Genomic DNA, 23,429 nt, shown 5'->3' with positions numbered 1-23,429 from the left:
TCTCGAAACCGAGAAGTTGACCTCGTCGAGCAAGAGAAGGTAGTTGCGAGACGCTCTCACTCCTCGAGAACAGTTTAATCCCGGGTTCCGCCGCTCTCAACGTCGTCATTGGGACGGGTACTCGACGTCTGGCACCTGTCCCTGACCTACTTCTCTCGAAACCGAGAAGTTGACCTCGTCGAGCAAGAGAAGGTAGTTGCGAGACGCTCTCACTCCTCGAGAACAGTTTAATCCCGGGTTCCGCCGCTCTCACCGTCCTTGCTGAGACAGATACTCGACGTCTGGCACCTGTCCCTCACCTACTTCTCTCGAAACCGAGAAGTTGACCTCGTCGAGCAAGAGAAGGCAGCTGCGAGACGCTGTAGCTGCTCGAGAGTAGTTTAATCCCGGGTTCTGTCGCTCTCACTTCCTCGTCGAGAGGCATCGTCTGGGTACGAGATCTAGTCGTTGCCGCAAAGCGTCGCTACAACAGGGCACACACGCCGTCGTCCTCGTCGCCCGCCCCTGCCGCTCGTCGCCTCCTCACTCGTCGTCCGAGTCCTGGTCGCCCTCGTCGTCGTCTGCAACGCCGACGATGCCCGCGCCGCTCTTATTGAGGTCCTTGCCGAGGGCGCGCAGGCGGTCGCCAAAGACGGTGCGGATGCCCGGGTTGCTGTGAGAGAGGCCCGTCGTCAGGTCGAGTCCGGCTCGAGGAGAGAGAGAGGAAGAGAAAGAGAAAGAGAAAGAGGGTGACGCACGTTGCCGTGTCCCAGATCTGCAGGTTGGCCTTGGAGCCGGCGACGGCGAGCGTCGTCGGGTCGTCGGGGCAGAACGACGCCGAGAAGACCTTGCCCTGCAGGAGTGGAAGGAGGACGACGAGGGTCAGTCACGTGAACACGAGAGCGCGAGAGAAGCGAGAGGGGACGCACAACGCCGAGGTCGCGAGCGGTGACGAGGCTGATGTGGCGCTTGCCGCCGTCCTGCTCCTGCACGTTCCACACCTTGACCATGTTGTCGGTGCCGCCCGTGACGATGCAGCCCTTGACGAGCGGGTTGATGTCGAGGCTCGACACGCTCGAGTCGTGCGCGGCGAGGGTCCACAGGCTCTTGCCACGCTTGACGCTCGCGGCGTCCTGGGCGACCTCGAGCATGCGGCTGTCGAACGCCTGCACGGTGCCGTTCTCCATCGAGACGAGGAACGACGCAGGCTCCCACGGGTCCCACCGCAGGCACTCGACGTCCGAGTCGACCTTGGTCCCGACGCCCGAGTCGGGCGCGCGCGAGTCGAACACGCGCACGGTGCCGTCCCACGCGCCCGACAGGAGCACGGTGGGCTCCTTGGGGTTCCACTGGACGCTCTGCACCTTGTCGCCGTGGAGCGAGTCGAACGAGCGCAGGGCCGGCGACGACGTCGGGCGCGCGAGGTCCCACAGCTTGATCGTCTTGTCGGCCGACGACGACGCGAGCAGATTGCGGTGCGCGCGGTTCCACGACAGCGACAGGATGGCGTCGACGTGGTACTCGGCGTTGGCGACGACCTTGGGCTTCTTGGCCTTCTTCTTCTTCTTCTTCTTCGAGCCGTCGCCGCCGAGGGTCGCGACCACGTCGGGCACTGGTGGTGCGGGTGCGGGCGCGTTCGGGTCCTTGGGCGCCGGGCCGAGGATCGCGTCCGGGTACAGGCCGTCGACGACGTCGAGCGACCAGATCTCGATCTCGGGGTCCATGGTGCCGACCGCGATAAAGTTGCCCTTGTCGCTCGCGTCGCCGTCGGTCCGGCCGGGGCAGAAGTCGAGCCACTCGAGGCACAAGGGCATGGCGGGCAGGAGCAGGTCGTGGTGGACGTAGAGGTTCTCCTCGCGCTCGTCGTAGACGTACACCTCGAGCTGCGACACGTCGTCCTCGGTCTTGGCCGCGACGATGAGGTTGTCGGTCGGCTGAATCTCGAGCTCTTCCCGCTCGAGCTGCTCGTCCTCCTGCTTCTGTGGACGTGGAGAGGCGCACAGGACGCGAGGGAGTCAGAGAGGCGGCCCGACGGGGAGGAGGGGGTGCGAGCGTCGCGAGGGAGAGGTAGGTGGACGCACCGACTCGAGCGTGATGTACGGGTCCTCGTCGTTGTTGCCGTAGTACGTCAAGCCCTTGATGTTGCTGAACGCGCCCATGGCTGCAGGGATCGAAGACAGGAGGGTCAGTCTCTCGGAACGCAGGAGGGCAGGTCCGACGAGAGAGAAGGCGGTGGACGCACCCGTGCTCCCGCTGACCTCGTCGTCGTACGCGTCCAGGTTGTACTTGGCCATGTCGTCCTCCTCGTCGCCCTCGCCGTCTGCCGCACCCGTCGCGCCGCTGCCGCCCGGTGCCGCACCGCCCTTGGCCGCCGCCTTGATCCGCTTGGCCGCCTGGTTGGCCGCCTGCTGCGCCGCCGCGTCCTCGTCGCCGTCGACCGCCATCGACGCGTCCTCCTCGTCGTCCTCGGCGATGGCGTCGTCCCGCTCTGCCGCCGACTCGTCGTCGCTGCGCACGGGTTCAAGGGCCGTCAGTCCTCGCGTTCCTGGGTCCCGACCGCTCAACAGAGAGAGAGAAATGCTGCGACGCACTCTTCCCAGCCCTCGCCCTCGTCGCCGTCGCGGTCGGCCTCGGCCTCGAGCGCCTGAGCCATCTCGAGCTCGAGCTTGGCCGCGTCGAGCTGGCCCCTCGCGAGCCCTTGGACGCGCGCAAGCTCGTCCTCGTCGACGCGGTACTTGGTCGGGTGCTGCGCGGCCGCGCCGCGCGGGATCCACGACAGGGACGAGATGAGCGAGGTCATTGTCGGGGGAAGGGAGGGAAGGAGGAGCGAGAGGAGGTCGGGGAGGGTGGGAGTGGCGGTGGAGCTGTCGAGTGGGGCTGGTGGCGCTGCGCAGCTAGATCTCGGTGGCTGAGCTGGGTTGCGGCGAGCGCGAGAGGTTGCGCTGGGCGGTGCTGGGCGGGGAGAAGAGGTCCGGCTCGAGGGCGAGGTGCGCGGTCGGGAGAGCGGCCGTGCGGGAGCTTGGTGGTGCTCTGGCGGGTGTGCTGGTCGAGCTGGCCTGGGCGAGCTCGTGGTGTCGAGGCGAGAGCTTCCTTCTCCTCATCTCTCGCTCACCTCGAGATCAAGCTCGAACCGACGGCCAGGTCTCAGCATTCTCGCTCACGTCGCACACTCCGTTCACCGGCTCCAAATGGCATCTCAACGAACTACACACGCACGCCCGACCGCTCCCGACGCACCCGCAGCGCCTCGTCAATCGCCCACATGCCCTTGACGAACGCCTCGCCGTCGAGCGCCGTCTCGCCGCTCGCGACCTCCTCCCTGCGCACGCGAGAGCGACGTCAGGACCGACCGTATAGTGAGAGAACAAGAGCGAGAGAGGGACGCACCAGATCCTGCGCAGCTCGCCCTCGGGCAAGCCGCTCCTCCTCCACACGCCGGCGACCACCTGCCCCTCGACCTCGTCCTCGTCCGCGTCTCGCTCGACGAGCCGGGCAAAGACGTCCTCGTACCGCCGTCGGGCGCGCGCGTCGACCGGGCGCTCGGGCAACGCCGAGAGAGGCGTCGCGGGCTTGTTGGGCACAAGCCACGCCGGGCTCGCCATCCCGGGCGACGACGAGGCTGACGAGGCCGTCGAGACGAGCGACGTGCGCGACGCGGTGGCGGCAGACGACGAGCCGAGGCGCGACGAGGCGGCGTATGGCTTGGCTCGTGCGGCCGGGCCTGCCGCCACCGAGAGCGGGTCGTGCGTCGTCGGTTTGGGCACGAGGGCGGGTCGCGCCGCCGCCGTCGTCGGCCCGCGACTTGGGCCATCACCCGAGAACCCTTGCGGGCGGGGAGGAACGGCGCGCTGCGGCCCTGCGGCGGCGCCGGCGGCCGTCGCCGCTCGAGGTCGAGGTGGGAGCGGCGGGCTCGGCGCGCTCGCTCCCGCCAGGCCGCCTGCGCTCGCCGTCGGCGGGTGGACGCTCAGAGTGGATGCGCGTCGCGGTGGGAGGAGCGGTGCGGGTGCAGGTGAGGCGGATGACGAGGATGAGAGAGTCGACGAGCGAGTCGGCAGAGGGGGAGGGGCAGGTTGTGCGGCGTCGGACACAGGGGTGGTGTGCTTGGCGGCAGCAAAAGCTGGCCTCGGCGGTGGTGGCGGGCGCGGCTTGGGCTGCGGGTCGGCGAGTGACGCCGTGCTGCCAGCGCGCGAGCGAACTGGGGACGCGGCGAGGTGGGCCGAGAGTGCGGCCTCGGCGTCGCGGAGGGGCGGGTCGCTCGGCGCGGGTGCACGCGAGTGGGGCTGGACGAAGGAAGGGCGGGTGCGCTGCTGTTGAGCAGCCGGGGACGAGCGCGAGGTGGTGGGCGAGGTGGGCCGCTCGCCGCGGGCGGTGAGGGCCGAGGTCGAGGTGTGGGCCGGGTCGGCCTTGAACGGGGTGGTGTTGGTCGAGGGCTGGATGTAGCGTGCGAGGACTTGAGGCGAAGGTGCGCGCTGAGGGGGCGAGGGCGCGGTCGACGACGAGGAAGTGGGGCCGAGGGTCGACGACGACGGCGAGGGAGAGGTGAGAGGGGATGCGGCGGCTTGTTGGAGCTGGGCGATGCGGTCCTTGAGCGACAGGGGAGGTACAGACGAGTCGTGCATGGGTCGGAGTGGGGTGAGGTCGAGGTCGAGGTGGTGATGACGACCGAGGGGAGGGGGACGCGGGCGAGAGTCGGTCGAGGTGTGGGCAGGGCAGTGCAGGTGCGAGTGTTGCTGTGGTAGTACTGTGGGCAACCTCGGGAGAGAGTAGAGTGGGGGTTCAGGGCGAGGTTGACTCCCTGGACTCGAGGCGAGCCGGCAGCCCACCGTCGCTTCTTTCCTGCGACCTCTCGCTCTGCACCCAGTCCTCTGTCAGTCTCGCCACCCTCTCACAGGCCACCACAGACACCGACTCATCCGAACCCGCCCGCAGCATGCTGGCCCGCACCGCGCTCCGCTCGTCTTCCATCGTCTCGCGCTCCATGGCTACCTCGGCTCCCGTCTCGGCCGCAACCTGGCTCAAGGACCCCTCCAAGAAGTACCTGTGAGTACTCGCTCGCTCCAGCACCTCTCCTCTCTCCGCCCCCAGCTCCCTCGCCCCTCCGTCCGCCCGCCCGCCCCGGCACTTCGCGGGTTTAGTGCTCGGAGCTGTCCCACACACGGCCCGCCAACCTCGACAGCCGCCTACGGTCCCTGGCGGCGACCCGACTCGCACCACGACCGCGAGCGACAACGGCCCACCCACCGCCCACGCCCTCACCGTCACACTCGTCGCCGCTTCCCTCGTCTTCCTCCCCGATCACCTCGACGCAGCCCCTCCTTCGCAACGGACCCGCACTGACTCTGTTCCTCGCCCGCTACAGGCCCTTTGCCTCGGTCAACCTCCCCGACCGCACATGGCCCGACAAGCGCATCACAAAGGCCCCGCGCTGGGCCTCGTCCGACCTGCGCGACGGCAACCAGGCCCTCGTCAACCCCATGACGCTCGCCCAGAAGAAGCGCGTGTTTGACCTGTGTGTCCCCCTCGTCCTCGTCCTCTGCCTCGCCCGCCGGGTCGCTCACCGACCAACGCGCCCGCAGCCTGCTCAAGTGCGGCTTCAAGGAGATCGAGGCCGGCTTCCCGAGTGCGAGCGAGACCGAGTTCCAGTGGATCCGCTCGCTCATCGAGCAGAACCAGACTCCCGACGACGTGTGGCTCCAGGTGCGTCCCCTCTCTCTCGAGAAGAGCGCGCCCGTCGACGCCGTCGCCTGACCCTCTGTCCCCTCGTCCCCAGGTCTTGACGCCCGCTCGCGGCGAGCTCATCAAGCGCACGTTCGAGGGCGTCCGCGACGCCAAGAACGTCATCCTGCACATGTACAACGCCGCCGCCCCGGTCTTCCGCGACCAGGTCTTTGGCAACACGCAGCAGCAGACGATCGACCTCGCCGTCAAGCACGTCAAGATTGTCCGCGAGCAGGTCGACGCCGCCATCGCCCGCGGCGACCGCACCAACTGGCAGTTCGAGTACTCGCCCGAGGCCTTCTCGCAGACCGAGCCCGACTTTGCCGTCCGCCTGTGCGACGCCGTCCAGGAGGCCTGGTTCGCCGGCCGCGACAAGGCCAACGAGCGGCCCATCATCTTCAACCTGCCCGCCACTGTCGAGGTCGCGACCCCGAACAACTACGCCGACCAGGTGCGTCGTCGTCGTCCCTCCCTCGCTCGTCCTCGCCTCGTCGTTGCCTGACCCTCGGACCCCCTTCTTTTTCCCAGATCGAGTACTTCTGCCGCAACATCAAGGACCGCCAGCACATCGTCGTCTCGCTCCACACGCACAACGACCGCGGCACGGGCGTCGCCGCATCCGAGCTCGGCCTCATGGCCGGCGCCGACCGCGTCGAGGGCTGCCTGTTCGGCAACGGCGAGCGCACTGGCAACGTCGACCTCGTCACGCTCGCGCTCAACATGTACACCCAGGGCGTCAGCCCCGAGCTCGACTTTTCCAACCTCGAGGAGTGCATCGAGGTCATCACGGCGTGCAGCGACATCCCTGTTCACCCGAGGGCGCCCTGGGCTGGCGAGCTCGTCTTTACCGCCTTCTCTGGGTCTCACCAGGTGCGCTCCCTCCCTCTCTCTCTCTCTCTCTTCGTCGGCGCGAGGTACTGACGACGCTCGCCGCCTGCAGGACGCCATCAAGAAGGGCTTCGGTCACCGCCAGAAGGACGCGAGCCAGCCGTGGTCGATCCCGTACCTGCCCATCGACCCGGCCGACATTGGCATGACGTACGAGGCCGTGATCCGCGTCAACTCGCAGTCGGGCAAGGGCGGCGTCGCGTACCTCGTCCAGCGGTCGCTCGGCCTCGACCTGCCGAAAAAGATGCAGCCGGCCTTCTACCAGGTCGTGCAGGCCATCTCGGAGCGCACGGCCAAGGAGATCACGGGCGACGACATCGAGAAGGCGTTCCGCGCGACGTACTACTACGGGCCCGAGCACAACGGCCAGTTCACGCTCGTCGACTACTCGTTCGCGACGGGCGCCGACGGCAAGAAGACGTTCACGGGCACGATCGACGTCAACGGCGAGCACAAGCACATCAAGGGCGACGGCAACGGCCCCGTGTCGGCGCTCCTCGACGCCCTCAACGATGCGTGGCCCGTCGGCGGCTCGAAGCAGCACCACCTCTCGGTCAAGGAGTACTCGGAGCACGCGCTCGGTGCGGGCTCGGACGTGCGCGCCGCGTCGTACGTCCAGCTCGTCGACACGACGACGGGCCGCGCCGTGTGGGGCGTCAGCTCGTCGACCGACGTGACCGAGGCGTCGCTCAAGGCCGTCCTGAGCGCCGCGAGCAACGCCGCCGTCGACGCCGAGCGCCGCTACTCTGAGATTGAGGACGCCGTTATCGGCGGCCGCGTTTGAACGCGCGCATCTCACTCTCGCTCTGTCTATCCTCTCTCTCTCTCTCTCTATCCCGCCTCGTCGAGCAGTTCCTCTCCTCCCCCTCTTTGTCCCTGTTCCCCTCGCCCTCTCTCGCAGTACCCATCCTGTCTCTATCTCTCAAAACATGCAACCCTCGAGTGTCAAAGCGTGAACAATTGACTGCACGACCGCAAGAGAGAGAGAGGGCAAAGATTGAGGAAGGAGAGCTCAGTACGCCTCGCCCGGCCCATCGTCGTCGTCGTCCTCGACTGCGCGGTACCCGCCGTACTCCTTGCGCCAGTCGTCGTCGCCCCCTCCCTCGGGCACGTCGTCGTCGGCGTCGGCGTCGCGCACGATGTCCTCGCCCTCGTCCTGCGCCGCCTGCAGTGCCATCTCGACCTGCCAGCCGCTCGAGCCTCCTCCTCCCTCGTCGTCCACCTCGCGCTCTTCAGCCGTGCCTGCCGCCGCGTCGTCGTCGTCGTCGTTGTCGCTGCCCGTGCCCCTCGCGAGGTACGCCTCGAGCGCGGCCCGGTTCATGATCTTGGTCCGCCGCTTGCGCGGCTCGAACCCGTCGTCGTCGCCGTCGCTCGCGCCGCGCTTGACCCCTCGCCGCGTCCCACCCTGCGCCGCGTCCGCCCCGGGCAGCGGCGCCGCCTCGAGGAAGTTGCCCTGGGCGTCGCGCGGCGCCGAGAAGGCGTACTTGGGCCGGGGCGGCTTTTTCGGCGGCTGCGACGCCGAGCCGTCCTCGCCTCGCTCCTCGCGCTTGAGCACGATCGCCTCGTCTGCGACGAGCATGGCTTGCGTCGCCGGAAGCTGGAGATGGCGTTGCACCTCGTCGCGAGGACGGACGTACGCCTCGAGCTCGCCCTCGGCGAACAGCTCGTCGTCGGTGATGTCGGCGACGGGCTTGGTCCACAGGAGGCGCTCGAGACGCGACGAGGGGCCGGCGGCGGTGCCGCTCGATGATGCGGAGGGCGAGGCGCCGCGAACGACCTGGGCGAGGTCGAGGCCGGCGAGGAGGAGCTGGCGGACCTGGGCGTCGTTGGCGGCGGCGGCGTGGACAGCGAGGGCGTTCGGGTCGGGCGAGGTACGAGGCGTTTGCGACAGCGATCGTCCGGCTCGAGTCGAGCCGGCGACGGCCAACATGAGGGCCGAGGGCAGCGGCTTGACGTCGCGCTCGCGCGAGTACAGCGCCGGACGGCTCGCTTTGGCGGCCCGGCGGTTCGTGTCGGGCGCTGCGACAGGAGAGAAAGCCGCGACGAAGGGCTTGACAGGAGGCGGCGACGAGGTTTGTCGAGCGGCGGAAACGCCCGGGCTCGAGAGGCGCGCCGGGTCCTCGGCGCCGGGCTCGTCGTACCCGATCGCGCCGTAGTACCGGTCTGCGGCGGCCGAGTCGAACAGCGGGTCGTGCATGTACGACAGGTCGTCGTCGTACTCGTCGTACTCGAGGTCGGGCGGGTCGACGCGCTTGGCGTCCTCCTCGCCGGGAAGGAAGAGCGGTGCGACCGGCTCGGCGGCCATGAGCGTCTTGCGCAGGGCGACAATGTCGGCCGTGTGCGCGACGACGTCGAGCTTGACCGACTTCCTCGAGCGAGCCGTTTTCGACCGCTTGCGCTTGACGCCGTACAGCGGGTCGGCGGGCACGGCGAGACCGAGCGCGTCGGCCCAGGGCAACTTGGCGGCAAAGTCCTGCAGGAGCCGGTTGATGTCGCGATACCGCTCGAGGACCGAGTAGTCGCTCGTGCCGAGCATCCACGCGAACTCGTCGGCGAACTCTTGCACGATCGGGGCCGGCTGGCGAGCGACGCCCTCGATGGCGGCGATGACGACGGCCGCTGCGACACCCTCGCCGTGGCGACCGGCAGTGAGCGACAGGTCCGACGTGAGGGCGAGGAGGCCCGTCGCGAGCTCGCGCACGGCCGGCAGCTGCACCGAGCGGACCCAGGCGGCGTTGGCGGCCGAAAATGTCGCCTTGCGCGAGCCGACCGAGCGGTGCAAGACGGGGAGCGGCATCGAGTTGCTCGATGATGCCGACGAGCTCGTGAGGGCAAAGGCCGACTGGAGGTGGACGAGAACGCGCTCGAGGAAGAGGGCTGGGTCGTGGTCGTCGTACTTGACCTTGAGCTCGAACTTGACGACCTTGACGGCGCGCGAGAGGATGATCGGGTCCTCGATCTCGATGAGCGACTGCGAGCGCGAAGAATCGTCAGGGCCTGACAGAGCCTCGGCGCGGAGAGAGGAAAGGAGAAGGGACGCACCGCCAACTCGAGCAGCCACAAGGTCTTGCCCGCCTCCCTCGCCGCGACGTAGACACATGCGGCGCAGAACAGCTCGGCTTTGCGACCCCAACGGAAGCCGAGCCGCTCTCGCGCCCGCTCGAACAGGTACCGCACGCGGTCCCGCAGTGACGAGGCGAGGTCGTAGCGCGTCAAGAGCCGCCGCATGTACTGCTCGGTCTCGGTCTGCGCGCCAGGGGTCCTGTGTCAGTCCGATGTCGCTCGTGTGGATAGACAGATGCGAGGGGCGCACCTTGCGCTGCGCCTGGTAGATGGCCGTCCCTCCCTCGGCTACCCTCGTCCACGTGCCGACCCTCTGCCCGACCCTTTGGGTGCCCATCGCCCCGCCAAATGTCCCACCGCCGCTGCCAACGTACGTCCTGCCGTTCTGGAACGCGTCCTCGGCGTCGACCCGCTGCAAGAGCTCGAACGAGTGCGACGCCGACGAGGTCGAGACGGTGCCGCAGCGGGTGCACGCGAGGGTGCCGATCTCGGCGACGTACTCGAGCGCGCCGTGCGCGCCGCACGCGGGGCAGTCGAGGTCGGACATGGCCTGCGAGTGCGAGGGCGGCGAGTCGAGGCGGTGCAGAGAGGCTGACGGCGGGCAAGAGGTGGAGGTAGGGGGCCCGCGGACAGGGTGCTCGTGCCGTCTGCTAGCCGACCGGATGCACTAGCCCTGCCGCAGGGACCGAGGGACGCGAGGGATTGTGGGTGGAGATGCGGATGGTGATGAGGAGAGGCGGTGGGTGCGAGGTGCTGGGCGGGCGAAGGAGCGCTCTGCCGTGACGAAAGTCACTCGGGGTAGCGCTGTGTGCGAGCTGGCCAGGTCGAGGCTGTGGTCGGTGAACGAGAGGTGGAGCAAGCACGCGCGACTCTCCCGGCCGCCTCGAAGTTGCGAACGGCCAACTGTCGCTCGTGCTCGTTCGATGCTCTATCAGTCAGGCGCACTTGACCAGGCATGCTCGGGAATGCGCTTTCGGAAGCTTGCGAGGCGACCGCCGAGAGCGTGCCCGCCTCGAGCCGCCCGGTCCTCTCGGGCGCTCTCGTCGCAACCTCGCCGTCTCGCAAGGCCAGAGAGAACAGCGTCTTTACAGGTGGACGGAAAGTACAGAGACGTACAAGCACTCGAGCTCCGCTGTCGCTCAGAGCGCCGTTCCTGTGGACGCGGGGACAAGGAAGAGTCAGTGGCGCTCCTGCTGCCGGCGAGGCGGAAGAGGGCGACGCACCTCGCTCGAAGTTCTCGCGCGTCTCGCGCGTGACGTCGTCGTAGTACCGCTGCAGCTTGCGGTTGAACTGGCGGTTCTTCTCGTTGATCCAGGTGATGTCGCCCTCGTCCTCGTCGGCGCGCTTGCGCGACCGCTTCTGCCGCTTGTCGAGACTGTTCGCGACGTGCTCGGGACGGTCAGCGAGGCATCCTCGGCAACAGGAGGGGGACGAGGGGGCAACAGAGAGAGAGAGGGCTGGACGCACTCGCTGTTGAGCTTGCCAATGACGCGGTCAATCTGGTCCTCGGTCGGCTTGTGGTCGGCGTAGACGAAGCTGTTGGCGTCGCGGTACAGCCCGTTGGGGTCGATGACGGGGCCGACCTCGCCGGCGCCGCTCCCGGACGCGGCGAGCGCGCTCGAGGTGGACTGCTCGCCGTCGCGCTGCTTCTTGTACGCGAGCAAGTCGGGCTTGAAGTCGTCCAGGTCCTGGAGGTGACGAGCAGGGTCAGGAGATCGTTCGAGGGAAAGACAGGGAGGAGGACGCGCACCTTCTTGTATTTCCGCCGGGCGAGGTCGTCGTAATCTGTCGGCGGCGCGAGGGGGTCAGGCTCCTCGAGCGCGTTCAGGGACGCAGAGTAGAGGGGACGCACCGGTAAAGCCTTGGTCGGCCCGCCTCGCCTTGCGCGCCTGCTTCTTATCCCACCGCTCGTTGTCCTCGATCGAGTACTCCCAGTTCTTGGACCGCTCGAGGTCCTCGCCCGTCTCGGTCGCGCGCTCCTTCTCGCCCATGGCCTCGGCCTGGGCGCGCTTGCGCTCGAGGCGTGCGAGGGTGCGCGCGCTCGCACGCTGCGTGTTGAGCTCGGCGATGACGTCTTGACGGTTGGCGCGCGCCGACTCGCTCTGCGGGACGAGGGTCGAGGCGAGGGTCAGGACTCGAGCTCGACGGGCGGGCGCGGGAGAGGACGAGGCGAGCTCGGGGACGCACCATGCGTTGCCGCAGCTGCTTCATCTTGGCCATGCGGTCCTCCATCGAGGCGCCAGACGACGGCCCTGCCCGTGTTGGCTCGTCGTCGTCGGCCACACTGGGCGCCGCCTCGTCGCCCTCGGCTGCTGCCGCGTCCTCGTGCGCGATCTGCTCCTGCTGCTCCTGCTCGGCATCGACCTCGTCGACTGCTGCGCCGGCGGCGGTGCCGGTGGTCGAGGGTGCGGTTGCGTCGAGCTCCTCCGGGGCGGGAGGCGGCGGGGCGGCGGCAGCGTCGGGAGCTGCGGCGGCCTTCTTGCCGCGTGCAGACTTGCGTGGCGGCATGGTCGTGCTCGGGCTGGAGTGCACGAAGCGGGTGTGGTCGAGAGAGGGCGAGCCGGACAGCACGGAACCGAGATGAGAAGCTGAGTCGCCGTCTTGTGGCGTTCTCGCCGGGAGGTCGACCGGGTGTACGACAGTGTACCGAGCGCGCCAGAGCACGCTAGACCACCGTCTGAGCGCTGTGGGTCGAGTGCGGTCGCCGTTGGCCTCGGCCGCCTCGGCGCGGCGGGCTCTCGTGTTGCTCGCCTCTCGCCCACGTCCACGCCTCGTCGCGCCTTCCTGTGAGCCCCTGCCCTACTCTTCAGAAGCCCAGGACCGCCCCCCCGTCGACCGAGCGAGCCCCGCCGCGGTGTCGCCCCTCCCTCGTCCGCGGTCCCACTTGTCGCTCGCCCCCTCGTCCCCCCGGTCGGCTGCGCACCCCGAGCACTCTCGCCCTCGCACCAAGGCCGCCCACACTCGACCACGACCCGGTGCAGCACCCTCGCGCGACCTCGTCCACGCCTCAGCCTCGCGCCCTCGCCCTTCAGTCACCTCTCGGCGCGTGCCTCGACACACGCGGACCGCTCGCTCGCTCCCTCCTCGCGAGCCCCTCGAGCGGTCGACCGACTGGCACCGCCCACCTCGTGCGATCTCGCCGGTCTCGCCGTCGCACCAGCAACCGGGTCCCGCAGGCGGTCGACGACAGGATGCTGACCTCGCTCTCTCCCCTCCCCCTCCACTCCCACCTCGGTTCATCCCTCGCCGTCGTCGTCCTGCACCATTCTCGCTGTCGCAGCCTCCTCTTCCACCTCGTCGTCACCTCGTCAGGCCAGCATGCAGACCATCAAATGCGTTGTACGTCTTCGCCCCTCCTCGTCGTGTCCACCCTCCCCCCCGCTTCGGCGGCGGCGGGCTCGGGCTCGCCGCAGTCGCCCTCTTCCTCTCGTCGACCCACACTCACTCTCGTGCGCATCCCTGCAGGTCGTCGGTGACGGTGCCGTCGGAAAGGTTCGTCGCCTCGAACGAGCCGGCCTGGCTTCCGTTCTTCGAGCTCCCCGAGCCGGCACTGACTGTGGCCGACTTGCCTCCCTCCCCTGTCCCACGCCGACCACGCCGACCCGCCAACTCGCCGACGCATCGTCAAACAGACCTGCCTCCTCATCTCGTACACGACCAACAAGTTCCCGAGCGAGTATGTCCCGACCGTCTTCGACAACTACGTGCGTCCAGCTTCCTCTCCCCCTCGCGAGCCTTTTCCCCGCCCAGCGGTCCTGACCCTGTCCTCTCGTACCCGCAACAGGCCGTCACGGTCATGATCGGCGACGACCCGTACACGCTCGGCCTGTTCGACACGGCCGGCCAGGAGGACTACGACCGGCTGCGCCCGCTGTCGTACCCGCAGACCGACGTCTTCCTCGTCTGCTTCAGCGTCACGTCGCCCGCCTCGTTCGAGAACGTCAAGGAGAAGTGGTTCCCCGAGGTGCACCACCACTGCCCGGGCGTCCCGTGCCTCATTGTCGGCACCCAGGTCGACCTGCGCGACGACCCGGCCGTCCTCGAGAAGCTCGGCAGGCAGAAGCAGCGCCCTGTGCCTCCCGAGGCTGGCGAGCGGCTCGCGCGGGAACTCGGCGCCGTCAAGTACGTCGAGTGCTCGGCCCTCACGCAGAAGGGGGTGCGTCCTCTCCTCCCTCCTCTCTCTCCCTCTCCTTTCCCTCCTGCGCCCGGCCGTTCAGTTCCTCACCTCGCCAACTACTCGCCTCACAGCTCAAGAACGTCTTTGACGAGGCCATCGTTGCGGCGCTCGAGCCGCCCGTCACCAAGCGCAAGAGCAAGTGCAGCATCCTCTAGATCGCCACCTGGCCGCCCTCGACAGACTCTTCCTCCTTCCGCGACTCGTCCGTCTTCTTGCCGTCCTCGCCGGGCATATCGCGTGCCCGGCGACCTCCTATCCCGCCCCTTTGTTGCGCCTAGTCCCCCTCCTTGCCCCTCCCCTTCCCCTCGCTCCCCCTCCTCCTTAGCTCGCATCCTCCGGCCCTCTCGTCTACCTCTCGCGCGTGCCCTCTCTCTTCTTTTGTGACTCCGTCCCCGTCCTACACCCCTTCACTCGCGCCCAGCCGAGCCGAGCAGTCGTCGCGCGAGTGCGACTCGCTCTCGCTCCGGCCGCGTCCGCTCGCCCCCCTGTCCTCGTTGCACGTCCTCCTTTTGCCCTGTAATCCTTCGGTACGTCATGCCTGTCGGTTCGCGCGAGCGAGCGAGAGCTAGAGAGATGCGCGCTGGTCTGTGTCGCGGCCGACGTCGCCCTTTTGACTTCCACCACCGCTCGCACTCGTCGCCCCGCCACCACAGGGCCTTGTCGCCCCGCGCACCTGTATCGCCGAGACCTGCTGCTACACGCGATGAGCGGCACGAGCACGCCCGAGCTGCGGCAGCCGCAGAGCCAGCGGGTGAGCGACCGAATCGCCCAGCTGTCACCGGACCAGCCGTTCTACACGTTCGAGGTGCGTCGCTGCTCCTCCCCTGTCCTCGTAGGAGCTTGTCACGAGCTCCTGCGCTGTCCCTGCGCCGCTCAGGGTTGTCGTCGCTCACCTTTCCTCCCCTCCACCTCCGCACCCTCCTCCGCCCCGGCTCCCTCCCTCTCGCAGGTCTTCCCGCCCAAGACCGACATCGGCCTCGCCAACCTCGTCGACCGCATCGACCGCATGTCGTCGCTCAACCCGACCTGGATGCACGTGACGTGGGGCGCAGGCGGCTCGACCCAGGCGAGGTCGCTCGAGCTGGCCGGCGCGAGCCAGGGCATGGGCCTCGAGACGTGCCTGCACCTGACGTGCACCAACCTCGAGGAGGGCGTGCTCGACAAGACGCTCAAGCGGGCAAAGGAGCTCGGCGTCGTCAACTTGCTCGCCCTCCGAGGAGGTGCGTTCCACTCCCTCTCCTCCTCGACCTTGCCCTCGGCCGTTCTCTCGAATTGACCCGGCCTCTCTCTCTCTCTCGACGCAGATCCTCCACGCGGCGAGGAGTACTGGACCGCGTCGAGCGACATGTTCCAGCACGCGACCGACCTCGTGCGCCACATTCGCAAGGAGCATGGCGACGCGTTCTGCATCGGCGTTGCGGGTCCGTCCTGTCTGCTCTCTCCTGCCTCAGCCGACATGGATCTGACCTCGAGCTCCCGCAGGTTACCCCGAGGGCCACGCCGACTCGCCCGACAAGCTGGCCGACATCGAGTACCTGTTCGAGAAGCAGCAGGCCGGCGCAGATTTCGTCGTCACGCAGCTCTTCTACGACGTCGACGTCTTCATGAAGTGGTACAAGGCGTGTCGAGACCGAGGTGCGTCCAGGTCGTGTTCCCCTCGTCTGTGGCCCGAACCTGACGAGCATCGAGTCGTCGCACGCAGGCATCACGATCCCGATCCTCCCGGGCATCATGCCCATCCAGAACTACCTGTCGTTCCGCCGCATGACCAACTTGTGCGGCACGCACATCCCCGACGACATCATGGCCGACCTCGAGCGCATCCAGGTGCGCCCCCCTCTCCCCCTCCTCACCTTCAGCTCGATCGCCCAGCTCACCCTCTCTCTGCGCCGCAGCACGACGACGCCGCCGTCAAAGACTACGGCGTTCGCCTGTCGGTCAAGATGATGCGCGCCCTGTTCGACGAGGGCATTCGCGGCTACCACCTGTGCACGCTCAACCTCGAGAAGAGCGTCACCCGCGTGCTCGAGCTGCTCGAGTGGGTCGAGCCGGACGCGACCCGCCACAAGCCTCGACTGCATCGAGTGCGTCGTGCCACCTCTCTGCCCTCTTGGCTCTGCGCCGCCCCTGACGACCTCGAGTGTGCGCAGACGCTCGCCCCGAACGGCGCGCCGTTGCCCAAGGTCGTCAACTCGCTCCGCCCTCGCCCCGACTCGAGCCAGAGCGTCGCAGGGCCCGACATTGCGCGCAAGGACAGCCCGGCGAGCTGGGACGAGTTCCCGAACGGCCGGTTCGGCGACGCGCGCAGTCCTGCGTATGGCGAGATGGACGGCTATGGCGTCAGCCTCAAGCTCCCTGTGCGTCCCACCTCGTTCCCTCCTCGTCCTCCCCGTGCGCAGCACTGAGTCGTACGCCGTCGTTGCAGCCTGGCGAGGCGATGCGCCTGTGGGGCGAGCCGACTTCCCTCCCCGACATCTCGCGCGTCTTCTCGTCGTACCTGCGCGGCACGCTCCCGTCGAACCCGTGGTCCGAGGAGCCGCTCCGGGCCGAGACGGCGACGATCTCGGCGCACCTGATCGAGATGAACGACGAGCGGCACTGGTGGACGGTCGGCTCGCAGCCCGCCGTCGACGGCGCACCGAGCGCCGACCTCGTTCACGGCTTCGGCCCCAAGGGCGGCTACGTGTACCAGAAGGCGTTCGTCGAGTTCTTCCTCACCGGCCCCGAGCTCGACGAGCTCGAGCGCAAGAGCGCCGAGGACGCGCGCGTGCGCAGGGAGTCGGGCGAGGGCGACGACGCGCTCGTGACGTGGTTCGCCGGCAACGCGCAGGGCGAGCACCGCAGCAACATGGCCAAGGGCGACGTCAACGCCGTCACGTGGGGCGTCTTTGGCGCCAAGGAGATCGTCACGACGACGCTCATCGAGGAGATGAGTTTCCGGGCTTGGTGTGTGCGTCCACCTTTCCCTCTCTCTCTCTCTCCCGTCCTGTCGCCTCAGCACGCCCGCCCTCGTCGTCGTCCACCTGACATTCGTGCCCATGCCCGCAGGAGGAGGCTTTTGCGTTGTGGCGAGAGTGGTCGCTCCTGTACGCCGTCGCGTCGCCGGCTCGCGCCTTCCTCCGCAACGTCACCGAGACGCGCTGGCTCGTCTCGGTCGTCCACCACGACTACAAGGACCGCGACGGGCTGTGGAAGTGGCTCCTCGCGCTCAAGACGCCGCAGCAGGACGAGGCTTGAGCGGCGCTCGAGCGTGCGAGCGTGCGAGCGTACTCGGGCGCCGCGAGCTGGGCGGTCGACGGACGAGGTTGTTGTTGCGCTACGCTGTCTCTCCTTCTCATCTAGACTCTCTTGTCGTAGCAGTCCGACCTGCAACCCGCACCCGCATCAGCCAGAGCGGTACGGGTCCGAGTGCGAGAGTTCGTCGCCAAGCCGAGAGGCGTCGCCGCTTGCATTTTCTGCTCGAGAGCATGCCCGGTTCTATCTGCTTTGGTAGAGCGGCTCGTCGCACTCACGCTTCGCGCGAGGGCAGGAGAGAACGAGCGACTTGTCATCAGTCAGCTCCCGATCTCGCCTTCAAGCCGAAGTCCCTCGCCCTCTCTCCCGTCCCACCACGCCAGTAGCCTTCAACTCGAAGCTACTGCACCCGAGAACCCTCAAGCTGGCTTTCCCGCTCGTCTTGTCCCGCCAAGCTCTCCCGACGCTCCGCACCTCGTCCCACCCCCGCCGCCTCTTCGCCCTCTCGCCTCGCCTGTTCTCCGTCTCGGCGTACAAGATGGCCCCCGTTCCGTTCAAGTCGAGCGCTGCTCAGAAGGGCGAGAACCACTTCGACCTCATCGTCATCGGCGGCGGCTCGGGTGGACTCGGTGCCGCTCGTCGCGCAGCCCAGTACGGTGCCCGCGGTGCGTTCCCTCTCTCTCTCCTGTTGCCTCAGTCGCCTCTCGGTGTCGAGCAGTCGGTACAAGAGGCGCAGCGCTGACTCTCTCGCACCGTCCTCCTTGTACTCGCCGTCACCTTCTTCCTCGCCTTCCTCCTGTTCCTGCAGCTGCCATCGTCGAGGAGACGTGGCGCCTCGGCGGCACCTGCGTCAACGTCGGCTGTGTCCCCAAGAAGGTCTCGTGGCACGCGGCCGACATCGCCGAGAAGCTGCGCCAGGCCGAGGCGTACGGCTTCAAGGTCCCCGAGGGCTCGGACAAGATCGACTGGCCCATGTTCAAGCAGAAGCGCGACAAGTACATCGAGCGCCTCAACGGCATCTACGAGCGCAGTGCGTCCCATCCCTCCCTCAGAAGACGCAGCACGGCATCAGGACTGACATCGTCGGCCCCGCCTCGCGCAGACGTCGAGAAGGACAAGGTCGAGTACATCACGGGCCACGCCAAGTTCGCCGGCAAGGGCAAGATCACGGTCGTCCCGACGTACCCGGAGAGCAAGGCGCACGGCGGCGCCGACGTCGAGCGCACCTACACGGCCGACCGCTTCGTCATCGCCGTCGGCGGCGCGCCGACCCTGCCCAAGGACATCCCGGGCTACGAGTACGGCTTCCACTCGGACGGCTTCTTCTACCTCGAGGAGCTGCCCAAGCGCGCCGTCATCGTCGGCGCCGGCTACATCGCCGTCGAGCTCGCCGGCGTCCTGCACACGCTCGGCGTCGAGACGCACCTCGTCATCCGCCACGAGAAGATCCTCAAGGCGTTCGACCCGATGCTCCAGGACGTGCTCCAGGACCATATCGTCAAGACGGGCATCCACGTCCACACCAACTCGAACGTCGAGAAGGTGACGACCGACGTCGAGAACCCGGACCTCCACAAGCCGTTCCCCAAGACGGTCTACACCAAAGAGGGCGAGAAGATCGAGACCGACGTCCTCCTGTGGGCCATCGGTCGCCACTCGCTCACCGACAACATCGGCGCCGAGACGATCGGCCTCGAGCTCGAGAAGAACGGCGACATCCACGTCGACGAGTACCAGGCCACCAAGGTCGAGAACGTGTTCGCCATCGGCGACGTCGCCGGCAAGGCCCTCCTTACGCCCGTCGCCATCGCTGCCGGCCGCCGCCTCGCCAACCGCATCTACGGCGGCGTCGAGGGCGACAAGCTGTCGTACGAGAACATCCCGACGGTGGTCTTTTCGTGCGTCGACCCTCTCCCTCTTTCCCTTTGCGACGGTATCTCGACAACGGCGAGTCGTCGGGTGACCGTGAGAGGAGAGACGAGCCATTGGCGTCGTCCAGACGAGTTCCCGAACTGACTCTCCTTCGTTCCATCCTCCTCGTCGCCCGCCTACAATCCCTCCTTCGACCTTCTTCTCGACTCTTTCCGCCCTGCTGCTTCTTCAGTCACCCGACCATCGGGACCGTCGGCCTCGTACGTCGTCGCTCGCCCTGATCTTTCCCTCGTCCCCGAGACTGACCCGCTCGGACCCTCTTGCAGACGGAGCCCGAAGCGCGCGAGAAGTACGGCGACGACCAGATCAAGATCTACAAGTCGACGTTCACGGCCCTGTACTACTCGATGATGGACCCGGACCACAAGGAGCCGACCGCGATGAAGATGATCTGTGCCGGCCCGGAGGAGAAGGTCGTCGGCCTGCACCTCATCGGCCTCGGCAGCGACGAGATGCTTCAGGGCTTCGCCGTCGCGATCAAGATGGGCGGTGCGTCCTCGAACATGTTCCCTCGTCATTCCTGCGGTCCTCTGACCTCATCTCGAGCCCTCCCATGTCCCGTCCCTTCCTCCCTCCCTCCCTTACCGACATCCTTCCCTCGTCTGCCCGTCTCACTTCGTCCCTCGCCGACTTCTTGGGTCGTACCGTCCTCTCTCGACGCCTCGCAGCCACCAAGCAGCAGTTCGACGACACGGTCGCCATCCACCCGACGTCGGCCGAGGGTGCGTCCTCCTCCTCCCTCCTCTCGACTGTCGCGGCCCGGCGAGCTCACTCGCCTTGCCTCCTGCAGAGGTCGTCACCATGCGGTAGATGCTCAAGAGGGGAGGAGGAAGGAGGACGCGGGCGAGGGCGGTTTGGGAAGGTCGCCGACTTCTCGTCGTTCCCTCAAGTCCGACGATGGGCCCTTGCAGACTTCCCTGTGCTGCAATGGAAAGTTGTACCGACTTGCAGATGAGCGCTCGAAGTTATGAGAGCGAGAGCTAGCTACTGGTCGCCGCACACCGCTCGGCGAGGCGAACGAGCGCATCACTGGTGAGCACCCAAGGGCGTAGCGGGGGACTGAGTGCGCAAGCGTCGAGTATCCGTCCCAATGACGACGTTGAGAGCGGCGGAACCCGGGATTAAACTGTTCTCGAGGAGTGAGAGCGTCTCGCAACTACCTTCTCTTGCTCGACGAGGTCAACTTCTCGATTCTCGTCTCTTGCATCGCGTGCTGCAGACGCGCAAAGACGGGGCACTGCTGGCACTGCATTCTTCAACCTTCGAGAAATCGCTACACAGATCGAGAGGGAGACGGAAGAGAGAGAAACCCGGGGACGCTCAGCACTTGAGAACGATACGGCCGGCGACGCCGCCCTTCTCCATGCGCTCGTAGACCGAGTTGATGTCGTCGAGGTCGAGGATCTCGAGCTGCGGCTTGACCTTCCCGCGCACGGCAAAGTCCAGGGCCTCGATCGCGTCTTGGCGATTTCCGACGTACGAGCCGACCTGTGAGAGCGAGACGGGGCAAGGTCAGTCGCGCAGGGCACTGAGGGAGGGCAGAGGAGGGGGCGCACAATGCGAAGAGCCTTGAAGCTGCATATAGAGAGAAAGAGAGTCGGCGCCGAGAACGAGGATACGAGGGAAGGCGAGAGGGACGCACACTGTGAAGAAGACGTCGGCGTTGATGGTCGCGTTCGGCGGGAGGCCGACGGCGACGAGGGTGCCGTGCGGGCGCAGGTACTCGAGCGCCTCGTTGTAGGCGGCAGCACCGGCCGACGTGATGACGGCGGCGTGCGGGCCCTCGCCGCCGCAGACGCGCTTGACCTCGTCGATGAGCTTGCCCTTGCCCGAGTGCTCCTTGAAGTCGATGAACGTGTCGGCGCCGTACGACGCGAGGAGCTTGCGCTTGTCGTCGCCCGTGTCGATGCCGACGACGCGCAGGCCCATGGCGGTCGCGTACTGCACAGCGAGGTGGCCGAGTCCGCCGCCGGCGCCCGAGATGACGACAAAGTCGCCCGGGCGCGTGTTGCTCTGCTTGATCGCCTTCCAGACCGTGACGCCGGCGCACAGGATCGGGGCGGCGACCTCCATGTCGACGCCGTCGGGGATGGGCGTCAGGTGCTTGAGGTAGGACACGGCGTATCTGCGAGCGCACGAGCGAGCGTCGTCAGGAACCGTCTCGGCTCCTGCAGAACGAAGAGAAAGGAGCGAAAGGGACGCACTGCTGGAACGAGCCGTCGACGGTGTAGCCCGAGAGCTTGGCGTTCGAGCACGTCGCCTCCTGGCCGCCGAGGCAGGCCTCGCAGTTGAGGCAGCTGTGGTCGAGGGGTTTAGAGAGGGTCAGTCAACGTCGTGAAGCGCGCTCAAGGAGGAAAGACGGCGAGCGAGAGAGGGTCCTCGAGGCGAGCGAGAGAGAGTCCTCGAGGTACGAGCGTGGAGGGACGGTGGGGGAAACGGCCGAGGGCCAGGAGGGGCGATGGAGAGAGAGAGAGCGAGAGCGCACCTGTCCGCGAGCCACTTGATGCCGACCTTGGAGCCGACCTTGAACTGGGTGTCGGAGCCCTCGCCGATAGCGACAATGCGGCCTGCGCCTTCGTGGCCGCCAACGAGCGGGCACTTGGGCGGGATCGGCCAGTCGCCCTTCCTGCAGGCGAGTCGACGAGCAGTCAGAGACGGTCTCGAGGTCGACGAGGGGCGCGCGAGGACGCAGGAGCAGGCGACGAGGAGGCGAATGCGTCGGGACGAGGGAGCCGAGAGACGCACCAGGCGTGGAGGTCCGTGTCTGCGGGCGCAGGGAGAGAAGAGTCAACGCTGTACGTGCTAGAGGAGCTGCAGACAGAGTCGCCAGGGGTGCGGGCCGATGGCGTCGACGAGGCTCGACCGCGCCGACGACCGCCGCCAACGTCCACCTCGTCTGGGGTGGGGCGAGCGAAAGATTGGACGCACGGCAGACACCGGTGAACTCGACCTTGACGAGGGCCTCGCCGGCCTTGAGCTCGCTCGGCTGGGCGACCTTGTGGTCCTTGTCGACCCTGATGGCGCCGTTGCACTCGTCAAAGACGACGGCCCTGGCGGTCTTGGGGATCTGCTCGTTCGACATGGTGGTGCGTGGAGCGGTGCGAGTAGTTGTGCGGGTGGTGGTAATGCGGGGAAGCTGTGGGAGGCGGGCAAAGGGTCAGTCGGCCGAGGTCGACAAGCGAGGACGAGGACGAGGAGGGAGTGGGACGGCAGGGGCGCACCTTGCGGGTGGTGGCTCGGGTCGGGCGCCGAGCACTGAGTGTAGAGAGAGGGAGGGAAGGAAGGAGATCTGGAACGAGGTTGTCGTCGACGCGAGAGAGCGGTTGCGCGAAGGGCCAAGGTGGGGAACGGGTCGGAGGTGGAGAAACTCGCTGATCTCTCGCCCGGCCGCTGCGCCGCTGCGCCCGCGTCCCCTCCCGACCATGCACCTCGAGACAGGCGTCCACAGCCTCGTCCCCGCCCTTCCCGCGAACGAAGCGCGGCCTCGTCCTCCCGTGCGCGCGTGCGGGGACACGGCCGCGAGGGCTAGCCTCTTGCGCGCGCAGTGGAAAGCATGCGCAGCGTGACCTTGATTGCCGCTGCACTGCGAGTGTCGAAGGGAGAGAGAGCCTGAGAGAGCTCGCCGCTCGCCGCCAGCTGCCAAGTCCCAGCTCTGCTGGACCACCACACTCGCACACCGCTCTGCGACTCGACAACACAGCTTCACGCGCTCTCAGCACCGCCAGCACCAGTCCAGCACCAACCGCCAAGCTCGCACTGCCGACATGTCTGGTCGAGGCGGCCGAGGAGGCGGACGAGGAGGTCGAGGCGGGTCGGGCAAGCCCCAGGCGCCGATAGGGCACCTCCAGTACGCCGACATCATCGCCACGAGCAAGGAGGGCACCGATGTGCTGTACCCTGTGCGTCCCTCTCCCCCCATCTCTCTCTCACCCACAACAGGAGCTCGTCCAGCACGCCGCCCACTAGCCTGTCTTCCAGGACTCTTCAGACGAGTACACCAACGTGCCCCTCTCGACCCTCTACCATCCGGCCGTCCCTCGTTCGCCCGACAACTCGCTCCTGTCCCTCCTCGACGCCAACAAGCCCCACGACGCCCGCCGCCTCCTCCACGAGACGCGCGCGTCGGTCCAGCTCATCCCGCACCGCTACGCCTTCTTCACCCACGCGCGCGCCCTCGCTCTCGGCCCAGCACGCGCTCCCGACCACCCGGCGCCGCTCGCGCCGCCCGTCGACCCTCCTCGCCCGTAACGAGCACGGTGAACGCGACTGGCTTCGAGTGGGCGGAAGCTTGCGCCCGCCATCCCGGAATTGGGTCCACGACGAGGGTCGTCGACGCTGCGCGACGTCCACAAGGCCATGGCCCACGCCCGCAAAGGTCCCCTTCCCCCAGTTGCGCACCGTCCCCGGTCCTCGAGGGTGCAGGCGGCACGGCCATGGC

The 23,429-nt window shown here is 67.6% G+C and overlaps 9 protein-coding genes across 9 annotated transcripts in view; 5 read left to right on the top strand and 4 right to left on the bottom strand.

Annotated features, from left to right (window-relative positions):
* Window positions 1-425: 425 nt before the first annotated feature.
* RHOBADRAFT_35750 (uncharacterized protein) lies at window positions 426-2,779 on the bottom strand (the record flags this gene model as incomplete). Its single annotated transcript, XM_018413304.1, has 6 exons — window positions 426-652; window positions 738-832; window positions 909-1,949; window positions 2,061-2,140; window positions 2,222-2,354; window positions 2,567-2,779. 6 exons carry the CDS (start codon window positions 2,777-2,779, stop codon window positions 523-525), a joined length of 1,692 nt encoding a protein of 563 aa, XP_018272019.1. The 3' UTR covers window positions 426-522.
* A 2,131-nt stretch (window positions 2,780-4,910) lies between these two features.
* Window positions 4,911-23,429, top strand: part of RHOBADRAFT_64860 (uncharacterized protein) — a 24,580-nt gene continuing 6,061 nt past the window's right edge. Inside the window, exons 1-8 of the mRNA XM_018418599.1 lie at window positions 4,911-5,019; window positions 5,339-5,488; window positions 5,556-5,676; window positions 5,750-6,148; window positions 6,226-6,567; window positions 6,638-7,551; window positions 20,156-20,169; window positions 20,671-20,678. Coding sequence (XP_018272010.1) covers window positions 4,958-5,019; window positions 5,339-5,488; window positions 5,556-5,676; window positions 5,750-6,148; window positions 6,226-6,567; window positions 6,638-7,369 — 1,806 coding nt within the window. The 5' untranslated portion in view covers window positions 4,911-4,957 and the 3' untranslated portion in view covers window positions 7,370-7,551; window positions 20,156-20,169; window positions 20,671-20,678. The remainder of the gene's footprint in view (window positions 5,020-5,338; window positions 5,489-5,555; window positions 5,677-5,749; window positions 6,149-6,225; window positions 6,568-6,637; window positions 7,552-20,155; window positions 20,170-20,670; window positions 20,679-23,429) is intronic.
* On the bottom strand, window positions 7,533-10,195 carry RHOBADRAFT_52977 (uncharacterized protein; the record flags this gene model as incomplete). Its single annotated transcript, XM_018416602.1, has 3 exons — window positions 7,533-9,556; window positions 9,628-9,831; window positions 9,899-10,195. The coding sequence occupies 3 exons, from the start codon at window positions 10,193-10,195 to the stop codon at window positions 7,598-7,600; spliced, it is 2,460 nt and encodes an 819-aa protein (XP_018272018.1). The 3' UTR covers window positions 7,533-7,597.
* On the bottom strand, window positions 10,715-11,891 carry RHOBADRAFT_48353 (uncharacterized protein). The gene is made up of 6 exons (XM_018415131.1): window positions 11,836-11,891; window positions 11,501-11,750; window positions 11,399-11,433; window positions 11,116-11,336; window positions 10,872-11,023; window positions 10,715-10,801 (listed from the first exon to the last, which is right to left on the bottom strand). Exons 1-6 carry the CDS (start codon window positions 11,878-11,880, stop codon window positions 10,788-10,790), a joined length of 717 nt encoding a protein of 238 aa, XP_018272017.1. The 5' UTR covers window positions 11,881-11,891; the 3' UTR covers window positions 10,715-10,787.
* On the top strand, window positions 12,406-14,364 carry RHOBADRAFT_26190 (uncharacterized protein). The gene is made up of 6 exons (XM_018412733.1): window positions 12,406-12,434; window positions 12,929-12,987; window positions 13,114-13,140; window positions 13,281-13,352; window positions 13,433-13,804; window positions 13,897-14,364. Exons 2-6 carry the CDS (start codon window positions 12,967-12,969, stop codon window positions 13,978-13,980), a joined length of 576 nt encoding a protein of 191 aa, XP_018272016.1. The 5' UTR covers window positions 12,406-12,434; window positions 12,929-12,966; the 3' UTR covers window positions 13,981-14,364.
* RHOBADRAFT_52974 (uncharacterized protein) lies at window positions 14,529-17,207 on the top strand (the record flags this gene model as incomplete). The annotated part of the gene is made up of 9 exons (XM_018416601.1): window positions 14,529-14,630; window positions 14,775-15,045; window positions 15,130-15,246; window positions 15,308-15,460; window positions 15,528-15,652; window positions 15,721-15,909; window positions 15,976-16,182; window positions 16,251-16,775; window positions 16,874-17,207. The coding sequence occupies 9 exons, from the start codon at window positions 14,529-14,531 to the stop codon at window positions 17,060-17,062; spliced, it is 1,878 nt and encodes a 625-aa protein (XP_018272015.1). The 3' UTR covers window positions 17,063-17,207.
* On the top strand, window positions 17,598-19,801 carry RHOBADRAFT_43395 (uncharacterized protein; the record flags this gene model as incomplete). The annotated part of the gene is made up of 7 exons (XM_018414215.1): window positions 17,598-17,724; window positions 17,868-18,089; window positions 18,162-18,957; window positions 19,164-19,191; window positions 19,258-19,480; window positions 19,660-19,713; window positions 19,782-19,801. 7 exons carry the CDS (start codon window positions 17,598-17,600, stop codon window positions 19,799-19,801), a joined length of 1,470 nt encoding a protein of 489 aa, XP_018272014.1.
* On the bottom strand, window positions 20,218-22,439 carry RHOBADRAFT_35732 (uncharacterized protein). Its single transcript, XM_018413303.1, has 8 exons — window positions 22,213-22,439; window positions 21,920-22,127; window positions 21,737-21,755; window positions 21,477-21,617; window positions 21,196-21,288; window positions 20,634-21,116; window positions 20,548-20,566; window positions 20,218-20,479 (listed from the first exon to the last, which is right to left on the bottom strand). Exons 2-8 carry the CDS (start codon window positions 22,071-22,073, stop codon window positions 20,312-20,314), a joined length of 1,077 nt encoding a protein of 358 aa, XP_018272013.1. The 5' UTR covers window positions 22,074-22,127; window positions 22,213-22,439; the 3' UTR covers window positions 20,218-20,311.
* The window catches only part of RHOBADRAFT_66307 (uncharacterized protein), a 1,938-nt gene continuing 1,195 nt past the window's right edge, over window positions 22,687-23,429 (top strand). The window contains exon 1 of the mRNA XM_018418930.1: window positions 22,687-22,890. Within this exon, the coding sequence (XP_018272012.1) occupies window positions 22,756-22,890 (135 nt within the window). The 5' untranslated portion in view covers window positions 22,687-22,755. The remainder of the gene's footprint in view (window positions 22,891-23,429) is intronic.

The sequence above is a fragment of the Rhodotorula graminis genome (genome assembly GCF_001329695.1).
Source record: "Rhodotorula graminis WP1 unplaced genomic scaffold RHOBAscaffold_5, whole genome shotgun sequence".
In the NCBI taxonomy this organism is placed as follows: Eukaryota; Fungi; Basidiomycota; class Microbotryomycetes; order Sporidiobolales; family Sporidiobolaceae; genus Rhodotorula; species Rhodotorula graminis.
This window is presented reverse-complemented; position numbering and strand designations above follow the sequence as displayed.

Coding starts and splice junctions, on each gene's coding strand:
- RHOBADRAFT_26190 (XM_018412733.1), top strand. CDS start 12,967: ATGCAGACCATCAAATGCGTT. Junction 12,988..13,113: donor TGCAGACCATCAAATGCGTT/GTACGTCTTCGC, acceptor GCATCCCTGCAG/GTCGTCGGTGACGGTGCCGT. Junction 13,353..13,432: donor CGACCGTCTTCGACAACTAC/GTGCGTCCAGCT, acceptor TACCCGCAACAG/GCCGTCACGGTCATGATCGG.
- RHOBADRAFT_48353 (XM_018415131.1), bottom strand. CDS start 11,880: ATGGAGGACCGCATGGCCAAGATGAAGCAGCTGCGGCAACGCATG. Junction 11,434..11,500: donor GGCCGACCAAGGCTTTACCG/GTGCGTCCCCTC, acceptor CGCCGCCGACAG/ATTACGACGACCTCGCCCGG. Junction 11,337..11,398: donor CCCGGCGGAAATACAAGAAG/GTGCGCGTCCTC, acceptor CGTCACCTCCAG/GACCTGGACGACTTCAAGCC.
- RHOBADRAFT_35732 (XM_018413303.1), bottom strand. CDS start 22,073: ATGTCGAACGAGCAGATCCCCAAGACCGCCAGGGCCGTCGTCTTTGAC. Junction 21,289..21,476: donor ATCAAGTGGCTCGCGGACAG/GTGCGCTCTCGC, acceptor CCTCGACCACAG/CTGCCTCAACTGCGAGGCCT. Junction 21,117..21,195: donor GTCGACGGCTCGTTCCAGCA/GTGCGTCCCTTT, acceptor GTGCGCTCGCAG/ATACGCCGTGTCCTACCTCA.